At 40.2% G+C, this 25,537-nt stretch overlaps 1 protein-coding gene across 1 annotated transcript; it reads right to left on the reverse strand.

The window, feature by feature from the left end:
- Window positions 1-16,463: 16,463 nt before the first annotated feature.
- LOC123935004 (mitotic checkpoint protein BUB3-like) lies at window positions 16,464-17,840 on the reverse strand. Its single transcript, XM_045995397.1, has one exon. It carries the CDS (start codon window positions 17,779-17,781, stop codon window positions 16,801-16,803), a length of 981 nt encoding a protein of 326 aa, XP_045851353.1. The 5' UTR covers window positions 17,782-17,840; the 3' UTR covers window positions 16,464-16,800.
- Window positions 17,841-25,537: the final 7,697 nt, after the last annotated feature.

Consider the following 25,537-nt stretch of genomic DNA (forward strand, 5'->3'; position numbering starts at 1 on the left):
TTCAGTCAATGATATTCCCTGAGTTAAGTTGCTGCCCCCCTCAAGGGTGTGGGCTCTGAGGAAACCGGTTTTTTTCAGGATTTTGTTCTCTGGAGCTTTTTATGTTTGTTCATCTGTTCTCTCTCGCCTTGACAGCTTTTGATGGTTTTGACAGCTTTTGATGGTTTTGGGAGGTTTAGAGGAGAGCAAACTGCACCCTGACCTCCCTCTTAGAGAGAAGCCTCAGAATACTCTGCAGAGCTGCTGGCAGAGTAGGTTCTGAGTCATGGTCCCTGGGGATGCAGGATCTTCTCCTTGTACCGAAAACCATGGCAGCAGTGGCTGACTGGGCAGCTCCAGTCCGCCAGAGAGGTTCCAAGCAACGATCGCACAGTGAGATTTTCCCGCTGGCCAGGGCTGGGAGTGCCTGGTTTCTCCAGGTCCCAGAGCTCCCAGCCAGCGCCTGTGAGCACCTCTCCCAGGGGAGGGTGTGGGGGCACGCGTCTCAGGATCCAGCAGCACATTAAAAAGATTATCCACCATGACCAGGTGGGATTCATCCCTGGGTTACAATATGGTTCAATATTCGCAAATCATCAATGTAATAGAACAAATTAATAAGAGAAGAGAGAAGAACCACATGGTCCTCTCAATTGATGCAGAAAAAGCATTTGACAAAATTCAGCATCCGTTCCTGATTAAAACACTTCAAAGTATAGGGATAGAGGGAACATTCCTGAACTTCATAAAATCTATCTATGAAAGACCCACAGCATATATCATCCTCAATGGGAAAAAGCTTGCAGCCTTCCCGTTGAGATCAGGAACATGACAAGGATGCCCACTCTCACCACTCTTGTTCAACATAGTATTAGAAGTTCTAGCAACGGCAATCAGACAACAAAGAGAAATAAAAGGTATCTAAATTGGCAATGAAGAAGTCAAACTCTCTCTCTTTGCAGATGACATGATTCTTTATATGGAAAACCCCAAAGTTTCCACCCCCAAACTACTAGAACTCATCAGCAATTCAGTAATGTGGCAGGATACAAAGTCAATGTATAGAAATCAGTGGCTTTCTTATACACTAACAATGAAAATACAGAAAGGGAAATTAGAGAATCGATTCCATTTACTATAGCACCAAGAACCATAAGATACCCGGGAATAAACCTAACCAAAGTGGTAAAGGAATTGTACCCGAGGAACTACAGAACATTCATGAAAGAAACTGAAGAAGACACAAAAAGATGGAAGACCATCCCATGCTCTTGGATGAGGAGAATAAGCATTGTCAAAATGTCTATACTGCCTAGAGCAATCTATACTTTTAATGCCATTCCGATCAAAATTCCACCAGTATTTTTTTTTAGATTTTTTAAATTTATTTATTTGACAGAGAGAGATCACAAGTAGGCAGAGAGGCAAAGAGATAGAGGGGGAAAAAGGCTCGATGCTGAGAAGAGAGCCTGATGTGGGGCTTGATCACAGGACCCTGAGATCATGACCTAAGCCGAAAGCAGAGGTTTAACCCACTGAGCCACCCAGGCCCCCCTCCACAAGTATTTTTCAAAGAGCAGGATGAAATAATCCTAAAATTTGTATGGAATCAGAAGAGACCCCAAATTTCTAAGGAAATGTTGAAAAACAAAAACAAAACTGGGGGCATCATGTTCCCTGATTTTAAGCTTTACTACAAAGCTGTGATCACCAAGACAGCATGGTACTTGCATAAAAACAGGCACATAGACCAGTGCAATAGAGTAGACAGCCCAGATATGGACCCTCAACTCTATGGTCAAATAATCTTCAACAAAACAGGAAAAAATATACAGTGGAAAAAGACAGTCTCTTCAATAAATGGTGCTGGGAAAACTGGACAGCTATATGTAGAAGAATGAAACTCGACCATTCTCTTACACCGTACACAAAGATAAACTCGAAATGGTAAAAGACCTCAATGTGAGACAGGAATCCATCAGAATCCTAGAGGAGAACATAGGCAGTAACCTCTTTGATATCAGCCACAGCAACTTCTTTCAAGATATGTCTCCAAAGGCCAAGGAAACAAAAGCGAAAATGAACTTTTGGGACTTCATCAAGATCAAAAGCTTTTGCACAGCAAAGGAAACAGTCAACAAAACAAAGAGTTAAGCCATGGAATGAGAGAAGATATTTGCAAATGACAGTGCAGACAAAAGGTTGATATCCAGGATCTATAAAGAACTCCTCAAACTCAACACATACAAAACAGATAATCATATCAAAAAATGGGCAGAATATATGAACAGACACTTCTCCAATGAGGACATACAAATGGCTATCAGACACATGAAAAAATGTTCATCATCACTAGCCATCAGGGAGATTCAAATTAAAACCACATTGAGATACCACCTGACACCAGTTAGAATGGCCAAAATTAGCAAGACAGGCAACAACGTGTATTGGAGAGGATGTGGAGAAAGGTTATCCCTCTTACACTGTTGGTGGGAATGCAGGTTGGTGCAGCCACTTTGGAGAACAGTGTGGAGATTCCTCAAGAAATTAAAAATAGAGCTTCCCTATGACCCTGTAATTGCACTACTGGGTATTTACCCCAAAGATACAGATGTAGTGAAAAGAAGAGCCATCTGTACCCCAATGTTTATAGCAATAATGGCCATGGTCGCCAAACTTTGGAAAGGACCAAGTTGCCCTTTATCAGAGGAATGAATAAGGAAGATGTGGTCCATATACACGATGGAGTATTGTGCCTCCATCAGAAAGGATGAATACCCAAGTTTTGTAGCAACATGGACGGGACTAGAAGAGATTATGCTGAATGAAATAAGTCAAGCAGAGAGAGTCAAGTATCATATGGTCTCACTTATTTGTGGAGCATAACCAATAACATGGAGGACATGGGGAGATGGAGAGGAGAAGGGAGTTGATGGAAATTGGAAGGGGATATAAACCATGAGAGACTATGGACTCTGAAAAACCACCTGAGCGTTTTGAAGTGGCGGGGTGTGGGAGGTTGGGGAACCAGGTGGTGGGTAATAGGGTGGGCACGTATTGCATGGAGCACTGGGTGTGGTGCAAAAACAATGAACACTGTTACGCTGAAAAGAAATTTTTAAAAAAAGAGAAAAAAAAAACCCACACGAGACACCACCTTACACCAGTTAGAATGGCCAAAATCAACAAGACAGTAAACAAGTGTTGGAGAGGATATGGTGAAAGGGGAACTGTCTTACACTGTTGGTGGGAATGCAAGCTGTTGCAGCCACTTTTGAAAACAGTGTAGAGATTTCTTTTTTTTTAATATTTTACTTATTTATTTGACAGATAGAAATCACAAGTTGGTGGAGAGGCAGGTAGAGAGAGAGAGAGAGGAGGAAGCAGGCTCCCCACTGAGCAGAGACCCTGATTCGGGGATCGATCCCAGGACCATGGGATCATGACCTGAGCCAAAGGTAGTGGCTTGACCCACTGAGCCACCCAGGTGCCCCAGTGTGGAGATTTCTTAAGAAATTAAAAATAGATCTACCCTATGACCCTACAATTGCACTATTGCATATTTACCCCAAAGATACAGATGTAGTGAAAAGAAGAGCCATCTCTACTCCAATGTTCATAGAAACAATCGCCACGGTCGCCAAACTGTGGAAAGAACCAGGATGTCCTTCAACAGACGGATGGATAAAGAAGATATGGTCTATATAGAGAGTGGAATATTATGCCTCCATCCAGAAGAATGAATACCCAACTTTTGTATTAACATGGACGGGGCTGGAAGAGATTATGCTGAATGAAATAAGTCAAGCAGAGAGAGTCAAGTATCATATGGTTTCACTTACTTATGGAGCTTAAGGAATGACACGAAGGATATTGGGAGATGAAGCGGAGAAGTGATTTGGAAGAAATTGGAGAAGGAGACAAACCATGATAAACTGTGGACTCTGAGAAGCAAACTGAGGGTATTGGGAGGGGTGTAGGGGGTTGTGTGAGCCTGTTTGTGGGTAGTGTGGATAGCAAGTGTTGCATGGAGCAGTGGGTGTTGTGCCTAAACAATTCATGTTGAAACACTGAAAAGAAATAAGATAAAATAAATTGGAAAAAGAAAAAGAAATAAAAAAAGAAATGTGTAAATATATTTATATATACTATTCTTCTAGTATATACATATGCATACATTATACGTATATACATTATACATACACACACATATACATTTCATTGAAAGATTTAAATTTAGCATATGCTATTGTAGGCTTCACATAAGGAAGAACTATTTTAAGTAACCAAATATGTCCATTTACAGAATGGGTTACTTATGAGGAAGAATGTGTCTCATCATGTTTGACTGAAAATAGTCAAGAAATTGTTGGAGAAAACATAGGCAGTAATCTCTTTGACATAGGTCTTAGCAACATTTTTATGGATATGTCTCCTCAGGCAAGGGAAACAAAAAAAAAATAAGCTGTTGGGAGTACACCAAAATAAAAAGCTTTTGCACAGTGAAAGTAACCATTAACAAAACAAAGTGGCAACCTACTGAATGGGAGAAGAGAATTACAAATTATATATCTAATAAGGTATTGTGATTTAAATATCTAAATAATTCACATAACTCAGCACCAAAGAACCCCCAAATAATCTGATTAAGAAATGGACAGAGGATCTCAATGGACACTTCCAAAGAAAACATCTAGATGGCCAACAGACACATGAAAAGATGCTCAACATATTTCATTGTCAAGGAAATGCAAATCAAAACTGCAATGAGGTATCACTTTACATCGTCAGATGGACTAGTATCGAAAAGACAAGAAATAACATGTGTTGGTGAGGACGTGGTGAAATGGGAACCATCATGCACTGTTGGTGGGAATGTAAATTGGTGCAGCCACTGTGGAAAACAATATCAAAAAAATAAAAATAGAAATACCGAATGATCCAGTAATTTCAGTACTGGGTACACAAAGAAAACAAAAACACTGATTTAAAAAGATATATAGACTCCTGTGTTTATTGCAGCATATTCACAATAGCCAATATACGGAAGCAACCTAAGTGTCCACTAATAGATGAATGAATAAAGGAGATGGATCTCTCTCTCTCTCTTTCTCTCTCTCACACCCACCCACCGCCCCCCCCACACGAATATTACTTGACCATTAAAAATGAGATCTTGACATTTGTGGCAACATAGATGGACCTAGAATGTATGATGCGAAGTGAAATAAGTCAGAGAGAAAAAGACACATACCATATGATTTCACTTATATGTGGAATCTAAAAAACAAAACAAACAGAAAGCTAGAACAGATAGATAAATCAGAGAGCAAACTGATGGTTGCCTGAGAGGAGGGGAATGGGGGATGGGCAAAATGAACGATTGGGAAATGGGAGGTACAGGCTTCTAGTTATGAAATTTGTTACTCATGGGGATGAAAGGTACATAATAGGGAATATAGTTAGTGGTACTGTAAAAACATTGTATAGTGACAGCTATACATCTGAGCATAACATAACCACTAAGTTGTACACCTGACACTAATGCAACACTACACGTCAGCTACAGTTCAATTAAAAAGAAAAGGAGGAATAGTTGTTAAAGACATCTGTGATGATCAATTTTGTCACAAAGTTTAGATTATATATGAGGTATATTTCAAAACTACAAGGGTATAATTTTGTGACTAAGTAGCAAACGCTTTTCTTCTTTATTTTTTTATTTTTTTAAACTTTTTTTATTTGTTTATTTACAGCATAACAGTGTTCATTGTTTTGGCATCACACCCAGTGCTCCATGCAGTACGTGCCCTCCCTATTACCCACCACCTGGTTTCTCAACCGCCCACCCCACCGCCCCTTCAAAACCCTCTGGTTGTTTTTCAGAGTCCATAGTCTCTCATGGTTCATCTCCCCTTCCAGTTTCCCTCAACTCCCTCTCCTCTCCATCTCCCCATGTCTTCCACGTTATTTGTTATGCTCCACAAATAAGTGAAACCATAGGATAATTGACTCTCTCTGCTTGACTTATTTCGCTCAGCATAATCTCTTCCAAGCCCGTCCATGTTGCTACAGAAGTTGGGTATTCATCCTTTCTGATGGAGGCATAATACTCCATTGTGTATATGTACCACATCTTCTTTATCCATTCAACCATTGAAGGTCATCTTGGTTCTTTCCACAGTTTGTCGACCGTAGACATTGCTGCAATAAACATTGGGGTACAGATGGCCCTTCTTTTCACTACATCTGTATCTTTGGGGTAAATACCCAGCAGTGCAATTGCAGGGTCACAGGGAAGCTCTATTCTTAATTTCTTCAGGAATCTCCACACTGTTCTCCAAAGTGGCTGCACTAACTTGCATTCCCACCAACAGTGTAAGAGGGTTCCCCTTTCTCCACATCCTCTCCAACACACGTTGTTTCCTGTCTTGCTAATTTTGGCCATTCTAACTGGTGTCATGTGGTATCTCAATGTTGCTTTAATTTGAATCTCCCTGATGGCTAGTGATGATGAACATTTTTTCATGTGTCTGATAGCCATTTGTATGTCTTCGTTGGAGAGATGTCTGTTCATATCTTCTGCCCAATTTTTGATATGATTATCTGTTTTGTGTGTGTTGAGTTTGAGGAGTTCTTTATAGATCCTGGATATCAACCTTTTGTCTGTACTGTCATTTGCAAATATCTTCTCCCTTTCCGTGGGTTGCCTTTTTCTTTTGTTGACTGTTTCCTTTGCTGCGCAGAAGCTTTTGATCTTGATGAAGTCCCAAAAGTTCATTTTCGCTTTTGTTTCCTTGGCCTTTGGAGACATGTCTTGAAAGAAGTTGCTGTAGCTGATATCGAAGATGTTACTGCCTATGTTCTCCTCTAGGATTCTGATGGATTCCTGTCTCACATTGAGGTCTTTTATCCATTTCGAGTTTATCTTTGTGTATGGTGTAAGAGAATGGTCGAGTTTCATTCTTCTACATATAGCTGTCCAGTTTTCCCAGCACCATTTATTGAAGAGACTGTCTTTTTTCCATTGTATATTTTTTCCTGTTTTGTTGAAGATTATTTGACCATAGAGTTGAGGGTCCATATCTGGGCTCTCCACTCTGTTCCACTGGTCTATGTTTCTCCACCCCCAAACTACTAGAACTCATACAGCAATTCAGTAACGTGGCAGGATACAAAGTCAATGTACAGAAATCAGTGGCTTTCTTATACACTAACAATGAAAATACAGAAAGGGAAATTAGGGAATCAATTCCATTTACTATAGCACCAAGAACCATAAGATGCCTGGGAATAAACCTAACCAAAGAGGTAAAGGACCTGTACTCGAGGAACTACAGAACACTCATGAAAGAAATTGAAGAAGACACAAAAAGATGGAAGACCGTTCCATGCTCTTGGATCGGAAGAATAAACATTGTTAAAATGTCTATACTGCCTAGAGCAATCTATACTTTTAATGCCATTCCAACCAAAATTCCACCGGTATTTTTCAAAGAGCTGGAGCAAATAATCCTAAAATTTGTATGGAATCAGAAGAGACCCCGAATTGCTAAGGAAATGTTGAAAAACAAAAATAAAACTGGCGGCATCATGTTACCAGATTTCAAGCTTTACTACAAAGCTGTGATCACCAAGACAGCATGGTACTCGCTTTTCTTCTTTAAATGTTCAGATCCAATTCAACTTTAGATGCATTCTTAGGTGGAGGTAGAGGAGCATCTCCTTAATTATCTACTTTCAATGGTAGAATTCCCCCAATCACTGCCTTCCTCTCAGCCCCAATCACAAAAATGCCTTTTTTCCCCCATCTTGTTACTTAGTTCCCAATTCTGTTAGGTCTCATGGTGATAATATAAGCATGAGCTTCAGAGACAGTCCTGATTTTGAATCCTAGGCCATTAACTTAGGCTTTTTAGACTCAGTTTGCTTATATGTAAACTGTGGATTTTAATGACTATAGTTATTACATCTAAAACAACTATATATTGCTTGGCCTTCAGTAATTGTAAACATTTATTGGAGCATGGTTATTATTATTACTTTGTATTAAAATATTGTTTTTCCATGAGTTATTTTAAAATTTAGACTTTTAAAAGTCTTGAGAACAACACATTCAAGTATTATCAATCAATATCACTATAATCCAAGTAAATGAGTCAGATATTTGAGCACAGGACAAGTACATTTGCTAGGTGGAATGGTGGAGCTAGGGAAGAACAGTCAGGAGGCAGGGAAAGTTACTGAAAGGTCAAATGGAACCACTGAAAATAAATATTGCTTGGGTTATCTCTGGATAAACTTCTTTTATTTTTAGCTATCTATCTATCTATCTTCTATCTATATCTTTATTTGAGGGAGAGCAAGTGAGAGAGAGAGAGAGCATGAGTGGACAGAGAAGGGCAGGTGGAGAGAAAGAATCTTAAGCAGGCTCCATGTTCAGTGAAGAGCCCGACACAGGGATAGATCTCAGGATCATGAGATCATGACCTGAGCTGAAAACAAGAGTGGGATGCTTAATGCACTGAGTCATCCAGGTGCCTCTGGATAAACCTCTTTTAAATCTGAGGACCTAGGAAAAAGAGAGGCTTATAAATATTTAGAAATTGGGAAAACACAGATACCAAGCCATCAGAAAGGAAACCAGAAAGAGCACTGGGAAAGGATCCTGGAGTAACACCCCCATCTCTGATTTTTCCAGGCCCTACCCCTTTAGTTACAGTGTCCTAAGGTGAATGGGAGCTATGGAGGGAAGGTATAAAGATCTCATGGTAGTAGGGTGACACTTGGGTGGTGCAGGACAGCAGCCATTTATCAACTGGTATGAAGTTTCAATGTTTTAACAAGCTGTATGATGACATAGCTGTGTGCCAGCTGAATATCAGTGCTAGCCCTGTGATCAAACAAACAAACAAACAAACAGGCCAAAAAAAGGAGTATAAAGTGAAACATCAGCAGAAAACAACCATCATTTAGCAACAGAGTGAAATCATCAAAAGATCATTAATCCCTGAATTATAATGTATTGTTAAATACCTACACTGAATTTGACACCATTTTTTAGATAAAATGAATTTGACAGTTTCCAGCTCTTAATTGGTAACACCAATTCTCCCCTTGGGTAGGAAACACCTCACCATGTTTAACCTTTATAATGTTTTTACTTTAACCCTTACAATATCTTCAAAGGAATATTACGCTTTTGTTACACATTTTTTTAAATGCTATGTACCTGGTTTACACATCATAATACAACTCCTTATGCACCAAAATTGCTTTGACAAATGGAAATTTGAATGGTAAAAGCCTCTTAGCAGAAATCCACATTTTGGGGCACCTGGGTGGCTCAGGAGGTTAAGCCTCTGCCTTCGGCTCAGGTCATGATCTTAGGGTCCTGGGATCGAGCCCCACATCAGGTTCTTTGCTCAGCGAGAAACCTGCTTCCCCCCTCTCTCTGCCTGCCTCTCTGCCTACTTGTGATCTATCTTTCAAATAAATAAATAAAATCTTAAAAAGAAAAAGAAATCCACATTTTTTCATAATTCTTTACAATGCAAGGCTTGTACACCCTCTAAGAAAGACATGTGCCACTACAAGCAAGGTTAGAGTGCCCTTATAGAGCTCAGCAGAGCTTCTATTTTTTTAATAGTATCAGATAATCACTCTGTAAAGGTTCTAAAACACTTCATTCAGTGGCTGTATTTCCCCAAATGTGTAACTATATGCAGTGTACAACAGGTTGGAAAAATTAAATTGCATTTAAAAAAAATCTGTGTTTGAATTTCTATATTCTTTGCAACTGGTATCACCACCTGGAGGATTCAAATAGGTAGTAAACCTATTTGAGCCAAGGCATATCAAATACCTCTGTTTGGAGAAAAGAGATCTGCAAGGAAGCCCATAGGGCTTCAGACAATTCTTACATAGCAAAAATCCTACTTAAAATAAACCTCTCCTTTCTCTTTAGATCTCCTATAATCTTGGTGATTAGATGGATTGGTCCTGGCAGTGGTTGCTCTTTGCTCAGAGAATTACTCCGGTTTTATGGGGCCTCATTCTGTTTTTCTCCCAACTTTAAAATCAAGTATTGAGAACATTTTATTTACTAATGAATTTCTCAAGGTGGTCACTGATCCATGATTACACTTTGAATTCTCCAGGGGCAAATTTGAACCCCAAAAGCCTTAATTTCATCAGTTTGGAATGAACAAGGCAAATCACGCCTCTAGTCTCTACTAGTCTCTATCATCCACAAGACTGGGCTTCTCAGGGACAGGGACATGCCTTATTTTTACTCTCTATTCTTACTGTCAAACATACTCCCCATATTGAACAAATCATATTTGTAGCATGAATGAAAGACTAAAAAAAAGGAATGAAGTACCAAAGAAAATGTCTAGCATGTAAGAGCTCACTTGCTTTACTTGTTATTGTATGGAATTAATTTATATTGAGTAATCCACACAAACGACTATTTACAAACTTCTGGAAAAAAAAACACATGTTGGATTTTTTTTTTTAAAGATTTTATTTATTTATTTGACAGATAGAAATCACAAGTAGGGAGAGAGGCAGGCAGAGACAGAGAGGAGGAAGCAGGCTTCCTGCCAAGCAGAGAGCCCGATGCGGGGCTCGATCCCAGGACCCTGGGATCATGACCTGAGCGAAAGGCAGAGGCTTTAACCCACTGAGCCACCCAGGCGCCCCCACATGTTGGATTTAATCTGTAAAGACATAGATAGCTGTCATGAACATGCTATGAAGGCACACACACGATCCCACAGTGTCAATTTTATTCAGTCATAAAGCAAAGTTCATCACAATTATAAAGCAGGTTCTGGACTCCAAACTCAGTGACATTTCACCATATGATTAAACTTTGCTTCTTAAATAGCACACAGAACAGAACACAAGACAAACTACATAACAAACAGGATAACAGAAGGGTGTAGGAAGTTAATAAACCAAACACAAAGTCAGTCTGTGGGTTTGCAATTGAGATAAGGTCTTGGTCCGGCCCAGGCCAGCTCTCAGCATTAACTGCTTATTATGTTCAAGCAGTGAAGGATCCTGGTGCTGTTCAGAGATCAATTGTGCAGAACTTTCAGTAGCAGTTGCCTTTTTTAAGGAGTCAGACACAAAGGGATCCGGTCTGAAGAGTCTGACTGTTTGCTGCAAAAATCCTCCACCTTTTCAAGGGATTTAATCCATTTTGGGCCCCTGCAGATCTACTCCGGTTCTGCTTGATATCAGTTGTGGGATGTCAGCTGATGCTGGTCCTGGTGATATCTCTTAGGGGCAGTACATTTAACTACTTGTGTCATTGCTTCACACAGGCCTCTGCTTGACACAGCCTCCTGCTTGACATGAGAGACTCCATTTTGCTCTCTACAACAGCCTTCTAGTTTTTTCCAATGTCATCTTTCTTTAAAAGTTCTTTTGCAGGGGCATCTGGGTGGGTCAGTGGGTTAAAGCTTCTGCCTTCAGCTCAGGTCATGATCCCAGGGTCCTGGGATCAAACCCCACATCGGGCTCTCTGCTTCGCTGGAAGCCTGCTTTCTCCTCTCTCTCTCCCTGCTTGTGATCTCTGTCTGTCAAATGGATAAATAAAATCTTTTTAAAAAAAGTTCTTTTGCAGAAAAGATGGGACACACAAACTTTTTGTGTGATTGAAAATTTAAAGGGGGGCGCCTGGGTGGCTCAGCAGGTTAAAGCCTCTGCCTTCAGCTCAGGTCATGATCCCAGGGTCCTGGGATCGAACCCCACATCGGGCTCTCTGCTTGGCTGGGAGCCTGCTTCCTCCTCTCTCTCTCTCTGCCTGCCTCTCTGCCTACTTGTAATCTCTATCTGTCAAATAAATAAATCTTGAAAAAAAAAAGAAAATTTAAAGGAAAAGCATGATATTTCTCCAAAAGTATTCTTGACATTGGAATCTCTTTGCTCTTGTAACTGCTAAAACCTTGGTTTATTGACCTGTTCATTCAATGTTCATTCTACTTGTGCTATATAACCGGGAAGTATTTTGTTTTCATGTGTTAATGCTTCTTTATTGTGCATAGATAATACAAAGAAATAAAAACTATTATAGTGGGAATTTCTTAAATATGTAAGCTATAAATATAATACTTCTGGCAGATATAAATGCTATGCATTTTTCATAAATGCAAAATATTTGAAAGTCAGGAAAATTTGAATTATAAATGCTATATTTTTCGCTTCCCTCTTAAAACCTCTAAGAGACCTACAACATTTAACTCTCATTCCATTCCTCTAAGATAGAGTAGGAGGAAGATATTTAAAAGAGTATCTGTTTTGCCTTCTAAAATCATTACATTATTTTCCAGAAGTGTATCCTATTCCAGTAAGACAGCTATGTCCCATTGATCCTAGATATATGCTGTTCCATGACTGCAATTTCTTTCTCTGAAATAATCTTCTGGTATTTTATTTTTTTTCCCTTTTTATTAATTTTTTCAGCGTAACAGTATTCATTCTTTTTGCACAACACCCAGTGCTCCATGCAAAACGTGCCCTCCCCATCACCCACCACCTGTTCCCCCAACCTCCCACCCCTGACCCTTCAAAACCCTCAGGTTGTTTTTCAGATTCCATAGTCTCTTATGGTTCGCCTCCCCTCCCCAATGTCCATAGCTTCTGGTATTTTAAATTTATAACCAGTTGGCTGGTGCAGTGCGGGTTTTAGTTGCTGAAAATTCAGTTGCTGAGTCCATTACAATAGTGAGGCTTGGAGTAAGTTCCTGGACTGTATTTGGTGCCAAAGTCCCTACAAACTGATTTTTTGTCACTCTCTTGACTCCTGTCCCAATGGGAAAATTTTGTCTTTTATTTGGATGGATCTTTTTTTTTTTTTGAAGATTTTATTTATTTATTTGACAGAGAGAAAGAGATCATAAGTAGGCAGAGAGTCAGGCAGAGGGGGTGGGGAAGCAGTCTCCCCACTGAGCACAGAGCCAGATGCAAGGCTCAATCCCAGGACCCTGAGATCAGGACCTGAGCCGAAGGCAGAGGCTTAACCCGCTGAGCCACCCAGCTGCCCCTAGGTGGATCTTCTATAAGGAATACTATCTATAGATATCCTTTGTCAGGATTGTAATCATTTGGGCACCTGGGTGGCTCAGTTGGTTAAGGATCTGCTTTTGGCTCAGGTCATGATCCCAAGGTCCAGGAATCGAGCTCTGTACCCTGTGTCAAGCTCCCTGCTCTGTAGGGAGTCTGCTTCTCCTATTGCCGCTCCTCCCACTCATTTTTTCAATCTCTGTGTCTCTCTCAAATAAATAATTTTTTTTAAAGTTAAAAAAGTAATAAAAGATTATAATCATCTGTTTTATAAGAGAGAAATCTGAGGTTAAAACATTAAAACACATCTGAAAAAAATCCATCAGAAGTCTAAGTTCATTCTGTACGATCACTTCATCTGCTCCTGGACCTTAAGGCAAGGTCACTGTTGCTGTTGTCATGGGAATCTGGGTCATGAGGGACAAAGCTCAAACTCATTTTATAATAGTATAAGAAACAATTTTTCCTCTGCAGAAAATTATTCATTTCCCTAAATGCTCACAACTGTAGGACTAGTAGTCAAGCTCTAAAGAGAAAATAATCTTTAATAGATGAAGACTCAGAAGATACCTCTTTCAAAAAGGGAAAGCATAGCAATCTATGGTCTGTTGAGAAGCTTAATTTTTATTAATGACAATGAAGTTTCTTATGAAAGCAGTATCAATCTTGAAAATAATATTATTTTCCTCTTGGGTTGTTTTGATCAAAATTGAGTAAAGGTTAAAGGACATTTGGAATAAACTTTACTTATTTACAATTAGCTGCAATCTGACATTCTTGTTCAAGTTATAGCACTGGACATTTCACAGTTTGACCTAATCAGGTTAAGTCAGTGTAAGTGACAAGTAAAACACACAGTGCCTGAAAGTAAAAGGAACAACCCTTTATCTTATCTTGCTCTTCTAAATTGGGCCTATAGCTGGATTGCTTTCTAAAGTGCTCAGGCATGTAATAAACTGCAGCAACATTCAATGTGTCTGATGATATCATAGGTCTACACATTCATTTTCCATACTGCTTTACCACTTTCGATGGATGCTCCGTATTTTCCTTGCACTAAATTGGTTACTAAAATAAATAAAATCCTGTATCTATGAAAATATGTGTACATGTTCACATTTCTTATATTCTGTATTTAATTATATCAAAAGATCAGCAAAAGTCAATTTCTTCTTTACCTGCCTATCATTGGCTGGATTAAGGCTTTATAATTGATGACAGCCCTTGCAAAGCATAGAACACACCCTGACTGCTACTCTCACTTCAGTTCTTTTAGACCAAAGCTGGAATACTGATTTTGATGTTCCTTTTTTTTTTGAACTATGAAGGAAATGTACTTTTAAATGTTTTGCTTTAAAATGTGACTGTTATTATCATTATTGTGCAAATATATGTGGCATTACTGTCATATTTAAGTTTTCAGTACATAACACACACTCCTGATTTGGAAACTTAGTTTATTTTTTAAGAGCTTTCCATATCATCCTGAAGCTTGTGTTACATAAGCTTAATGGACTCAGCTTTGTGATGGAGAGAATCCACCAGGTGAATAGCAGCAGTAAGCTTTGAAGGGCTTATTTTGCCAGACTGCATCTCCAGCTCACTGTTAGGAGTCACACTATTCTTTGTGCACTGATTATATACCATAAAGCTCTGACAATATTCACTGCAGAATGAAAATGTCTTTTGCCCCTGCCTCCTTTCTTTTTGCATAAATACAGTAAGTTGAGTTTTAACTAAGGTGATTTTTGAATTAAAGTGACAAATCCAAATGCCTGAAATTTAGGATTACATTTATGGATTTCATCTATAGTATATCAACATCAAAATATCAGTGATAGTAAGTCACAGACAAGAGAAGTTTCTATGGGTTTTGGAACTTTCAGATCAGGTTATTGTAGTGTTATCTAGCACAGGTCAGAGGAACAGGACTGATGGGGATGGTGAGACTTAAATTCAATACTTAAATATTCCTCCAAACTGGAGATTTACTCTGACACATGGGAGGAAGAAAGGATATCTTTAAAAGGAATCTTTGTGTGTGTGTGTGTGTGTGTGTTTCCTGAAGAAAGAAAAAGGGGAAAAAAAAACTAGTGAGCAGATTGAACCAGAATCCATTTTAGCAAAAGAATATGTCTGTGCTTAGAGGGTACAAATGCCAAAACCTTTGTTTAGTTAGGAGAAATATTAATGAAATGTCCTCTCTTTTCTTTTTTTCTTTAGAAAAAAAAGCTATTCAGTTTTTTGACTCATTTAAATATGCTGACTCCTTTCATAATTTTTTTTTTTTTTACAAAGAACAGGAATACTTTTATGAAATTTGTCTCTATGACACATACTGGATTGACCTCTGTGTGTTCTGGACTTCAGTTCAAATGTATTTCCTACTTGGATCATAGCTAAAAAGGTTTGAAAGTCACTGTTCCAGCAGATGCAGAACTCAGGGCAGAGCCCCAAGGCTACTGCACATCCCAGGCAGGTGAGTAGCAGTGGGAGAGGGGCAGTAGAAAGAATCATCATCAGAAAAGACACTTAAAAACACTGAAGAAGATATGGACAAAAGAAATCAAGGAGAACACTAAGGTTTTTACCCCTGGGTCCTCTGGGGGGAAAGGTGGCTGTAATCCTAAACAGGCAAATCATGAAGGAGAGCAAGCAGGCTAACAGGTCCACAAGGGAGGCCAGGAGACACCTTCAGGTTGAGACACGTCCGGTTTCAAGAGAAAGAGGACATGCAGACAGAAGTACAAAAACAGCCCTCCCACACCACGAACTCAAAACAGGTCCCCAACATTGCTTTAATTTGAGTCACCTTTTACAACACCACAGTAATTTCCTTTCAGTTAAACGGTGCTTTAAATTTATGCTTTGTCCTCAACCAAGTGGTTAGGACTGAAAGGCACATCATCACGCTCAGCACCAATGCCGTCAGTTAGTCTCTGGCTGTTACATTATTTACCGTCCCGAGGGCTTCACTTTGATTTCGCATTTGATGGAGAAGTACAGACGGTCCGTCACCTGGCTCTGTGCAGGCGCGGACGATGACTGCACCGGTCCACGGACGTGGGAGCCACAGGACCCCTACTGCACCAGCGCAGGAGAGTCAGGCTGAAGGGTGCCCGTCAGCTGCCACCCTGTCTGTGCCCACCCTGCGAAGCTACACAGTTGGCTCAAGGCCCCTGCTGATCCAGCAAGAGGGCACGAGGGAAATGGCAGAACTCCAACAGATCACTTTAGCCAGGACTGAATCCCCAACGTACACAAAAACAGACGTAATTAAACGAGGCCGTGCGGACTTAAAGGTAAAATGTCATCCCTACCAGGCCCTTGATGAAACGAGTTTTGCTTTACAGAAGCCTTTTTATGAAGTAAATTACATTAATTACAACATTTAAAAACATCCAACATTTAAGGGTTCTGAATCTCTGATTTATTAGACAGCACGGCAATAACAGGGTTAGATTATTTTACAAAAAGAGCTCAAGCTGCTCCGAAACAGCAACCGGGCTTCCTGGGGGTAAAAACAATTCTTTGGACTATCACCCGAAGACACAAAGACTCCTCATCCTACACAAAGTCAGCATGGAAGGGCACACAGACAAGTTTTTTTAAGACAGAAAACAGAGAAATCCACATACTAAATAAGGTGTCCACAATGACTACAACGCATCCCTTAGGGGATGAGTATGTGTTTGTAGGAAGCAAAACAAAGCTTGCCATAGAGAAACCACTTTCACGAGATGGTTAGGTGGACTTGGGTTTTGTTTCTGCATCTGTCACTTGGCGAATGAAGATACCATCTTCGGGATGTTCTGTGTCATCCATTTCATACATATACGACGATGCTATTGCGAGCGTGGTCCCGTCGTTACTGAAGGCCAGGGACGCAATGCTGGTGGGGTACCGGTGGAACTGGCACAGCCGTTTCTTGTTAAATGGGTCCCAAATGTTGACAAATCCATCCGAGCCACCTGTAGCAAATGTGTTGTGGATGTTGTGAAAGGAAATGGCATTGACCGGGTAGATCTGCTCGATGTTTTTCTCCTTCAGTCTGTGACACTTGAAGGCGTACTTCTTCTTCTGCACCTCAGGGCTTGGGTCCAAGTACTCAACTGCCACTCGGCCTTCTATGGAGCTCAATACATAGCCCTGCTTGTTGGGAAATGCCCGGATGCAGCGAATCTGGTACTTGAGGCTGGACTCCCGGCGCTGCTGCACGTAGCCCATGTTCCGTAAGTCCGACACCAGCACTCTGCGGCCTGCAGTGCCCACAATCAGCCGGTCTCCAGACACTGAGAGGGTGTACACCTTTTCGGGCTGAGAGAAGGTCCCTGCATTACAAGGAGTTCTGGGATCCCACAGTTTAACTGTCTGATCCCAACTCCCTGTCACCATCACATTCACTTCTGGGCAATATTCAACACATCTGATAGGGGCATCATGGGTTCCGACGAGATTTTCTTGATCAGTGTTCAAATCATGCATTTTCAACTGATGGTCTAATCCTCCACTCCAAGCATGTGTTGGATCGTAGAAGGCACAGTCCAGGACGGCGCCGGTGTGCTGGTACTTGAGCCGCATGGAGTTGGCCGGCACGTCGTAGAGGCGCACGGACGTGTCCCAGGAGGAGACCAGGAGGAACTGGGAAGTGTTGGGGCTGAACTTCACCGAGGAGATGCCGTCCTCGGGTGGCTGGTTCAGTTTGAACTCGTTAGAACCGGTCATCTTGGACTCCCTTCGAAGCAACTTAGCCGCTGCTGGCCGCCGCCACCACCTCCTCGCTTACCTCCGAGTACTCGCGGGCTGGGCGAGAAGAGGCGGAGAGGAAGCTCCTCCTTTCATAATTTTTAAGTATTTCTGCTTCCCTCCTGTCTCTGAATGCCCTCAACAGACAGTTTAACCGCAAACCATTTCAAATGTCTACATACATGTTTGTATTTAAGTATATTCCAAAAAGATGCTCTTGAGAATATGAACTGTGCAAATGAAATTTGAATCATTTTTCCAATATGATATTTAAAATATTTTCTTACTTTGAAGGATCACACTGGGTTAGTGAAATAAATTGCAAAAATGTATCTAGAAAGCAACTCTCAATTAGAAACTATACCATAATTTGCTATAGGCATATCCATGGCAGCCTTTAAATGAAGAGCTCTGTAAACTTACTGTGTGGATAGGTTGAGCTCTGCACTGCAACACTGAATCAGGAAGGACATTCCTATGGGAATAACCTGACAGAATATAATAATGTACCTACTGGCAATACAGCTTTGGGGATATGGGGAAAGAAAGGAATTATGGCAGATATCATATTTTACCTTATTATTATTGGAACTATTATTATTGGAAACAAAGTGGACAAACCCTAGGTCAGTGATTCTGTGGGAGTCTTGGCCCTTTGCTAGAATGGTGGTGAAATAGTGAGCATTCCATTGGAGTGGGTTGCATTCCTTGGTGTCACACCTTCTTGATACTACTTCCTTTTTCTTTTTCTCTTCTCTTCCTCCCCATGCCACCCCCACAAAAAAAAAAAGTGAAATAAAAGAAACTGGAGTCATTTGGGTGAGAAAACATTAAATTGTAGATAATACTGATGGGGAAATTATTGTTTCATTTTCCCAACTTAAATGTTCTTGACTCACCATATTTTTGGTTGCTTGTTTGTTTGTTTTTGTTTTTGTTTTTTTTTTAAGATTTTATTTATTTGACAGAGACAGAGATCACAAGCAGGCAGAGAGGCAGGCAGAGAGGAGGAAGCAGGCTCCCCACTGAGCAGAGAGCCCAATGTGGGGCTTGATCCCAGGACCCTGAGATCATGACCTGAGGGGAAGGCAGAGGCTTTAACCCACTAAGCCGCCTAGGCACCCCATGATATTGTAAAGGGAGCAAAACAAAACCAAGTAGAACAAAGCAAACCCCGGAAGACAATTTCATTTTAATTAATGTCTTATTTTGAAAAGGAGAGCCTATTGTAGAAAGCACTGAAGAGGGAGAAAATTTAGTAAACACAATAAAACATGAATCTGAAAAAAATCATGGGATGGTTGGGACAGGGGAAAAGTAAAATGGTTACAGAAAAGATAAATTCAATGAGAAAAAGAAGAAGAGAACTAGGAAAAGGAAAAGAATAATGAAAAGAAGACAAAAATATCAAAGGATATTTATTTCTTTGGCTGAAAGAGGGGTAAATTATACTCTTGCATCAAAACACTTAGTGCTTAGTATTATAACTTCCACTAAACAGAAAAACTAAGTTATGCACATTGTTTTTCAGGATAAAGAATGAGAAGAAACAGAGGGTCACAATTTGTTAACAATTAAATAGCAATGCATATTCTTGTGGACGGAGAACACTACTAGGCCTAACCTCTTAAAATACAGCATTTTGTTACTTTTAGAAGAATATGACACATTCACTTTATGCTTAGAAGACATGCACACTGAAACACCCATCCTTCTGTTCATTAGAAGAAAATGAAAACTTGAAACTATAAGTCAGATGTGAAGCCATTCTTGTATGTATTTTCCTTAAAGTACAAAGTATACAGCAGTGTAGAAAATATTATAGATTCTAGAATATGACGAACTTGAGCAAATTTGCAAAATGGATGGAAAGGCTATGCAATAGTACAAAAGTTCCACATTTCTTTCATCTCAAGTAAATAATCCAAAGCAACAACAAAATATTTGTCAATAATAAATACATAAACAAGAAGATGTTACATTCATAGACATAACCTTAGATAACAAAGCAAATTCTTCTATATGATTCTCATAGCCATCTTGTGAGGTTTGCAGGACAGGTCATATTTTCTCTCTTCTAAAGACAAAGAAACTAAAGACCAGAAAGCTGGAGTGACTTGCCCAAGATTAAAGTATGGAAAGTTGCAACTGAAATTCTAGTCTCTAGATCCAGGATTAAAGCTTTTCTGTCAACTATACTGCTCCTAAAATTATGGGAATCACAATTAGGTCAAATTGAGTGTGGTTATCTTTAAATCTAAGCTGCAGATTTAGAGCAGAATTTAGATAATACATCAACATTTCATGAATTTTAGTTTTCTAAATGCATCATCTACCAGGCATTTTATCCTTAATCACTCATAGCTCCTAGCAATATTCTGGCACAGATATACAATGGATGTTCAATAAATACTTACTTGGTTCAATTACTACACAAAAGGTTTATAATTAATAATCAATCAACTAAGAAACTAGTATTTCCATTTACCTTTTGATTTGACAGAAACACTCTACAATTAAGGAATATGTGATATTAAAACCACCTGTAAAATACATCATTTTTTAAATTTTTTTTTATTTATAAACATATAATGTGTTTATATCCCCAGGGGTACAGGTCTGTGAATCTCCAGGTTTACACACTTCACAGCACTCACCATAGCACATACCCTCCCCAATGTCCATAACCCCCCTCCCCCTCTCCCAACCCCACCTCCCCAGAAGAATAAATGAAACAAGATGGGATTGGGAGGGAGACAAACCATAAGTGACTCTTAATCTCACAAAACAAACTGGAGGGTTGCTGGGGGAAAATACATCAATTTTATTCACTCTTTTTTCACAGAGATGAACTATAAACTCTTTTCTTCTTTTATTTTTATTTTATTTTTTTAAAGATTTTATTTATTTATTTGTCAGAGAGAGAGCCGAGCAAGAGCGAGCACAGGCAGACAGAGTGGCAGGCTGAGGTAGAGGGAGAATCAAGCTCCCTGCCAAGCAAGGAGCCCGATGTGGGACTCGATACCAGAATGCTGGGATCATGACCTGAGCTGAAGGCAGCTGCTTAACCAACTGAGCCACCCAGGTGTCCCTCTTTTCTTCTTTTAAATTCAACAAGCTGGAGGAGGGGCAAGATGGCGGAGAAGTAGGAGACCCTGTTTCAACTGGTCCCATAAAGTGAGCTTATTATCTAGCAGAACACTCTGAACACCCATGAAATCAGCCTGGGATGTAGGATTATACACTTCTGGATCTTTATAGGGGCAGAAGACTCCAGTGGAGAGGTAAAGTGGAGTGGGAATGATTGGACAGCTATTGGAGGATAAACAGAAGGGGGGGAGCCACCAGAAGCAACACTTTGGAAAATAATACCCCAATGAAAGAATGCCCTGTGACTGTGGACCAGCATTAACTTGGAGTTTGGTTAAACACACTCAAAAAGAACAAAAGATCTTAAGGGCAACTGGTGGAATTTGATGGTCATGGGCACGGGCCTAAGCCCATGGACCCAGGATGAAACTGCCAGTGACTACCCATGCCAGAAAGAGTGTGGATGAGCCCCTGGGGTTGCACACCTTGCATCATCGCTTGGCTGGGCACACTCCCACTCCCACATGAGGGAGGCTGGTGAAGGCGCCAACCTGTGATCCCTAGAATTTTTGCACACTGTGCAAACAGGGTCTGACCCACTCCCTGCCAGCATCTGAGAAATTTCCATCCTGGAGCTAGCTGGCAGTCACTAGGACTGGCTGAGAGTCTGGACTCTCCCAGCCAGGGTGGAAAGGTCTGGACCCCAGCAGTACCAACAAAGGCAGCCACTGGAAGTGGGCTCCCTGGACCAATATCACTCATGGCTTTGGCACAGGGGTGCAGGACCTTCAGGTGACCCCCTGAGATGATAGCTGGGGATGTGCTCTGCCTGTGAGAAGTTGCATGGCAAAACGGAGTTTGAAGAGGGGGAGTCTGTGTTCTGGACCATCCAGAGGGAGGCAGACTGAGGTTTCACTCTGAGATGGAGGTCTGGGTGCAGTTTGCTTTCCACTAAACCTCTGAAAACCCACAAAAAGCTGCCAAAGAACAAAAAACTCCAGAGAACAGAAGCACCAAAAAAAAAAAAAAACAAAAAAAAAACCGGCTTCCACAGAGCCCAGCCCCACGGTAGGGAGCAGGAGGACTCAACTCAAGCAAGACTGACTGAAAAACAATGTGGCATCCCCTCCACCCCCAGAAAGCCAGCCAAAGAACCAGAGGACAACCACCACAGAGTCCCCATAAAACTGTAAATCCCCAGTATGAGAGGAAAAATAGATTAAGTTCTCAGTAATTCACTAGAACTTGTATACTTCATAGATACAACCTTTATTTTTTAATTTGTTCTCACTATTCTTGTTCTATTTAATATTTTTAACCTACTTACCATTACAACTAGAGGTTTCATACAATATATTCCATAATAACCTTTTAACTTGAATTTCTTTTTTTTATATTTTATTTATTCGACAGAGAGAAATCACAACTAGGCAGAGATGCAGGCAGAGAGAGAGAGGAGGAAGCAGGCTCCCTGCGGAGCAGAGAGCCCGATGTGGGGCTCGATCCCAGGACCCTGGGATCATGACCTGAGCCGAAAGCAGAGGCTTTAACCGACTGAGCCACCCAGGCGCCCCTTAACTTGAATTTCTTTCATCATATACCTATGTTTTTGTTTTGCTTTTCTATTTTTAAAATATACATATAGATATAAGGTTCAAGGTAATCTTCTTTCCTTATTCAACACTATCTCTATATATAAACCAGTTTTAATCTCCCTTCATCTCTGGAAAGTTGAATACTTTAACAACAATATCAAGATACACCAAGGTAGAATAAAAATTACCTTCCTCTCCCACATTGAAGATTTATACCACCTACCCATCTTTTTCTTGTGTCAGTGTTTCCGTATAATTGTTTTTGTTCTCATATTACATAAATCTTATTCTTGGGTTCATTTTGGCTGGGTCCTTGCTTTTTTCCCTTGACATTTACTTTTGTTGGTCTTCTTATTTGTCCACTTTTTTTTGTATACCTTATAAATCTTACTTTTGGGGCCCATTCTGTCAGGGTCTTCTCTCTCTCTCTTTTTTTTTCCTGTCTCTCTTGTTCTATCTCTTTTTCTTTTATCTATCTTTCTGATGGTGACCTCAATTGCTCAGAAGAGTTCCAGTGTGTACTTTGTCTGCATTATGGTTGATATCTTCAGGTACACATCCCCTCAATCACTTCTCACCAAAATGACTAGAAGAAGGAACACAAATAGAAGAAAATTCAGAGACTGTGCCCTCTCCCACAGAATTATTGGATATGGACATAAACTGTATGTTGGAAAGGGAACTCAGGGGTACAATTATCCAGAAAAAAATAAGTTGGACAAAACCATTGATGACAACATAGAATCTGTAAGAGCGGAAGTGAAAGCCACTGGGAAGAAGATAAAAAGGCTATCAATGAGATCCAATCCAATTTTTTTTTAATTTTTAAAAAAATTTCTTATGTTCAGTAAGCCAGCATATAGCAAGTACGTCATTATTCTTTTTTTACCTTTTACTATTTTTTTTATTTCTTTTCAGCGTTAACAAAATTCATTATTTTTGCACTACACCCAGTGCTCCATGCAATACGTGCCCTCCATAATACCAACCACCTGGATCTCCCAAATTCCAACCCCTCTCCCCTTCAAAACACTCAGGTTGTTTTTCAAAGTCCATAGTCTCCTTTGGTTCATCTCCCCTTCCAATTTCCCTAAACTCTCCTCTCCTCTCCATCTCCCTATGTCTTCCATGTTATTTGTTATGTGCCATAAATAAGAGAAACCATATGATAATTGACTCTCTCTGCTTGACTTATTTCACTCAGCATAATCTCATCCAGTCCCGTCTATGTTGATACAAAACTTGGGTATTCATCCTTTCTGATGGAGGCATAATACTCCATCATGTATATGTACCGTATCTTCCTTACACATTTGTCCACTGAAGGGCAACTTGGTTCTTTCCACAGTTTGGCGACCGTGGCCATTGCTGCTATAAACATTGGGGGGTACAGATGGTCCTTCTTTTCACTACATCTGTATCTTTGGGGTAAATACCCAGGAGTGCAATTGCAGAGTCATAGGGAAGCTCTATATTTAATGTCTTGAGGAATCTCCACACTGTTCTCCGAAGTGGCTGCACCAACTTGCATTCCCACCAACAGTGTAAGAGGGTTAACCTTTCTCCTCATTCTCTCCAACACATGTTGTTTCCTGTCTTGTTAATTTTGGCCATTTTATCTGGTGTAAGGTGGTATCTCAATGTAGTTTTAATTTGAATCTCCCTGATGGCTAGTGATGATGAGCATTTTTTCATGTGTCTGATAGCCATTTGTATGTCTTCATTGGAGAAATGTCTGTTCATATCTTCAGCCCATTTTTTGATATGATTATCTGTTTTGTGTGTGTTGAGTTTGAGAAGTTCTTTATAGATCCTGGATATCAACTTTTTTAAATTTCTTTCCAGCGTAACAGTATTCATTGTTTTTGCACCACACCCAGTGCTCCATGCAATATGTGCCCTCCCTATTACCCACCATCTGGTTCCCCCAAGTTCCCACCCCCCGCCCCTTCAAAACCCTCAGGTTGTTTTTCAGAGTCCATAGTCTCTCATGGTTCATCTCCCCACCCAGTTTCCATCAACACCCTTCCCCTCTCCATCTCACTATGTCCTCCACGTTATTTGTTATGTGCCACAAATAAGTGAAACCATATGATAATTGACTCTCTCTGCTTCATTTATTTCACTCAGCATAATCTCTTCCCGTCCTGTCCATGTTGCTGCAAAAGATGGGTATTCATCCTTTCTGATGGAGGCAAAACACTCCATCGCATATATGGACCACATCTTCCTTATTCATTTGGCGGTTGAAGGGCATCTTGTTTCTTTCCACAGTTTGGCGACCGTGGCCATTGCTGCTATATACATTGGGGTACAGGTGGCCCTTATTTCTACTACATCTGTATCATTGGGGTAAATACCCAGTAGTGCAATTGCAGGGTCATAGAGAAGCTCTATTTTTAATTTCTTCAGGAATCTCCACACTGTTCTCCAATGTGGCTGCACCAACCAGCATTCCCACCAACAGTGTAAGAGGGTTCCCCTTTCTCCACATCCTCTCCAACACATGTTGTTTTCTGTCTTGCTAATTTTGGCCATTCTAACTGGTGTGAGGTGGTATCTCAATGTGGTTTTGATTTCAATCTCCCTGATGGCTAGTAATGATGAAAATTTTTTCATGTGTCTGATAGCCATTTGTATGTCTTCATTGGAGAAGTGTCTGTTCATATCTTCTGCCCAATTTTTGATATGATTATCTGTTTTGGGTGTGTTGAGTTTGAGGAGTTCTTTATAGATCCTGGATATCAACCTTTTGTCTGTACTGTCATTTGCAAATATCTTCTCCCATTCCGTGGCTTAACTCTTTGTTTTGTTGACTGTTTGCTTTGCTGTGCAGAAGCTTTTGATCTTGATGAAGTCCCTAAAGTTCATTTTCGTTTTTGTTTCCTTTGTCTTTGGAGACATATCTTGAAAGAAGTTCCTGTGGCTGATATCAAAGAGGTTACTGCCTATGTATTTCCCCTTTATGACCGCCTTTGTGTATCCCATAGGTTTTGGACCAACGTGTCTTCATTCTAAATGGTTTCCATGAATTGTTTAAGTTCTTCTTT

Source organism: Meles meles, chromosome X (assembly GCF_922984935.1).
Source record: "Meles meles chromosome X, mMelMel3.1 paternal haplotype, whole genome shotgun sequence".
Lineage (NCBI taxonomy): Eukaryota > Metazoa > Chordata > Mammalia > Carnivora > Mustelidae > Meles > Meles meles.

Excerpts from the sequence above, each read along its gene's own strand:
- LOC123935004 (XM_045995397.1), bottom strand. The coding sequence starts at position 17,781 with ATGACCGGTTCTAACGAGTTCAAACTGAACCAGCCACCCGAGGACGGC.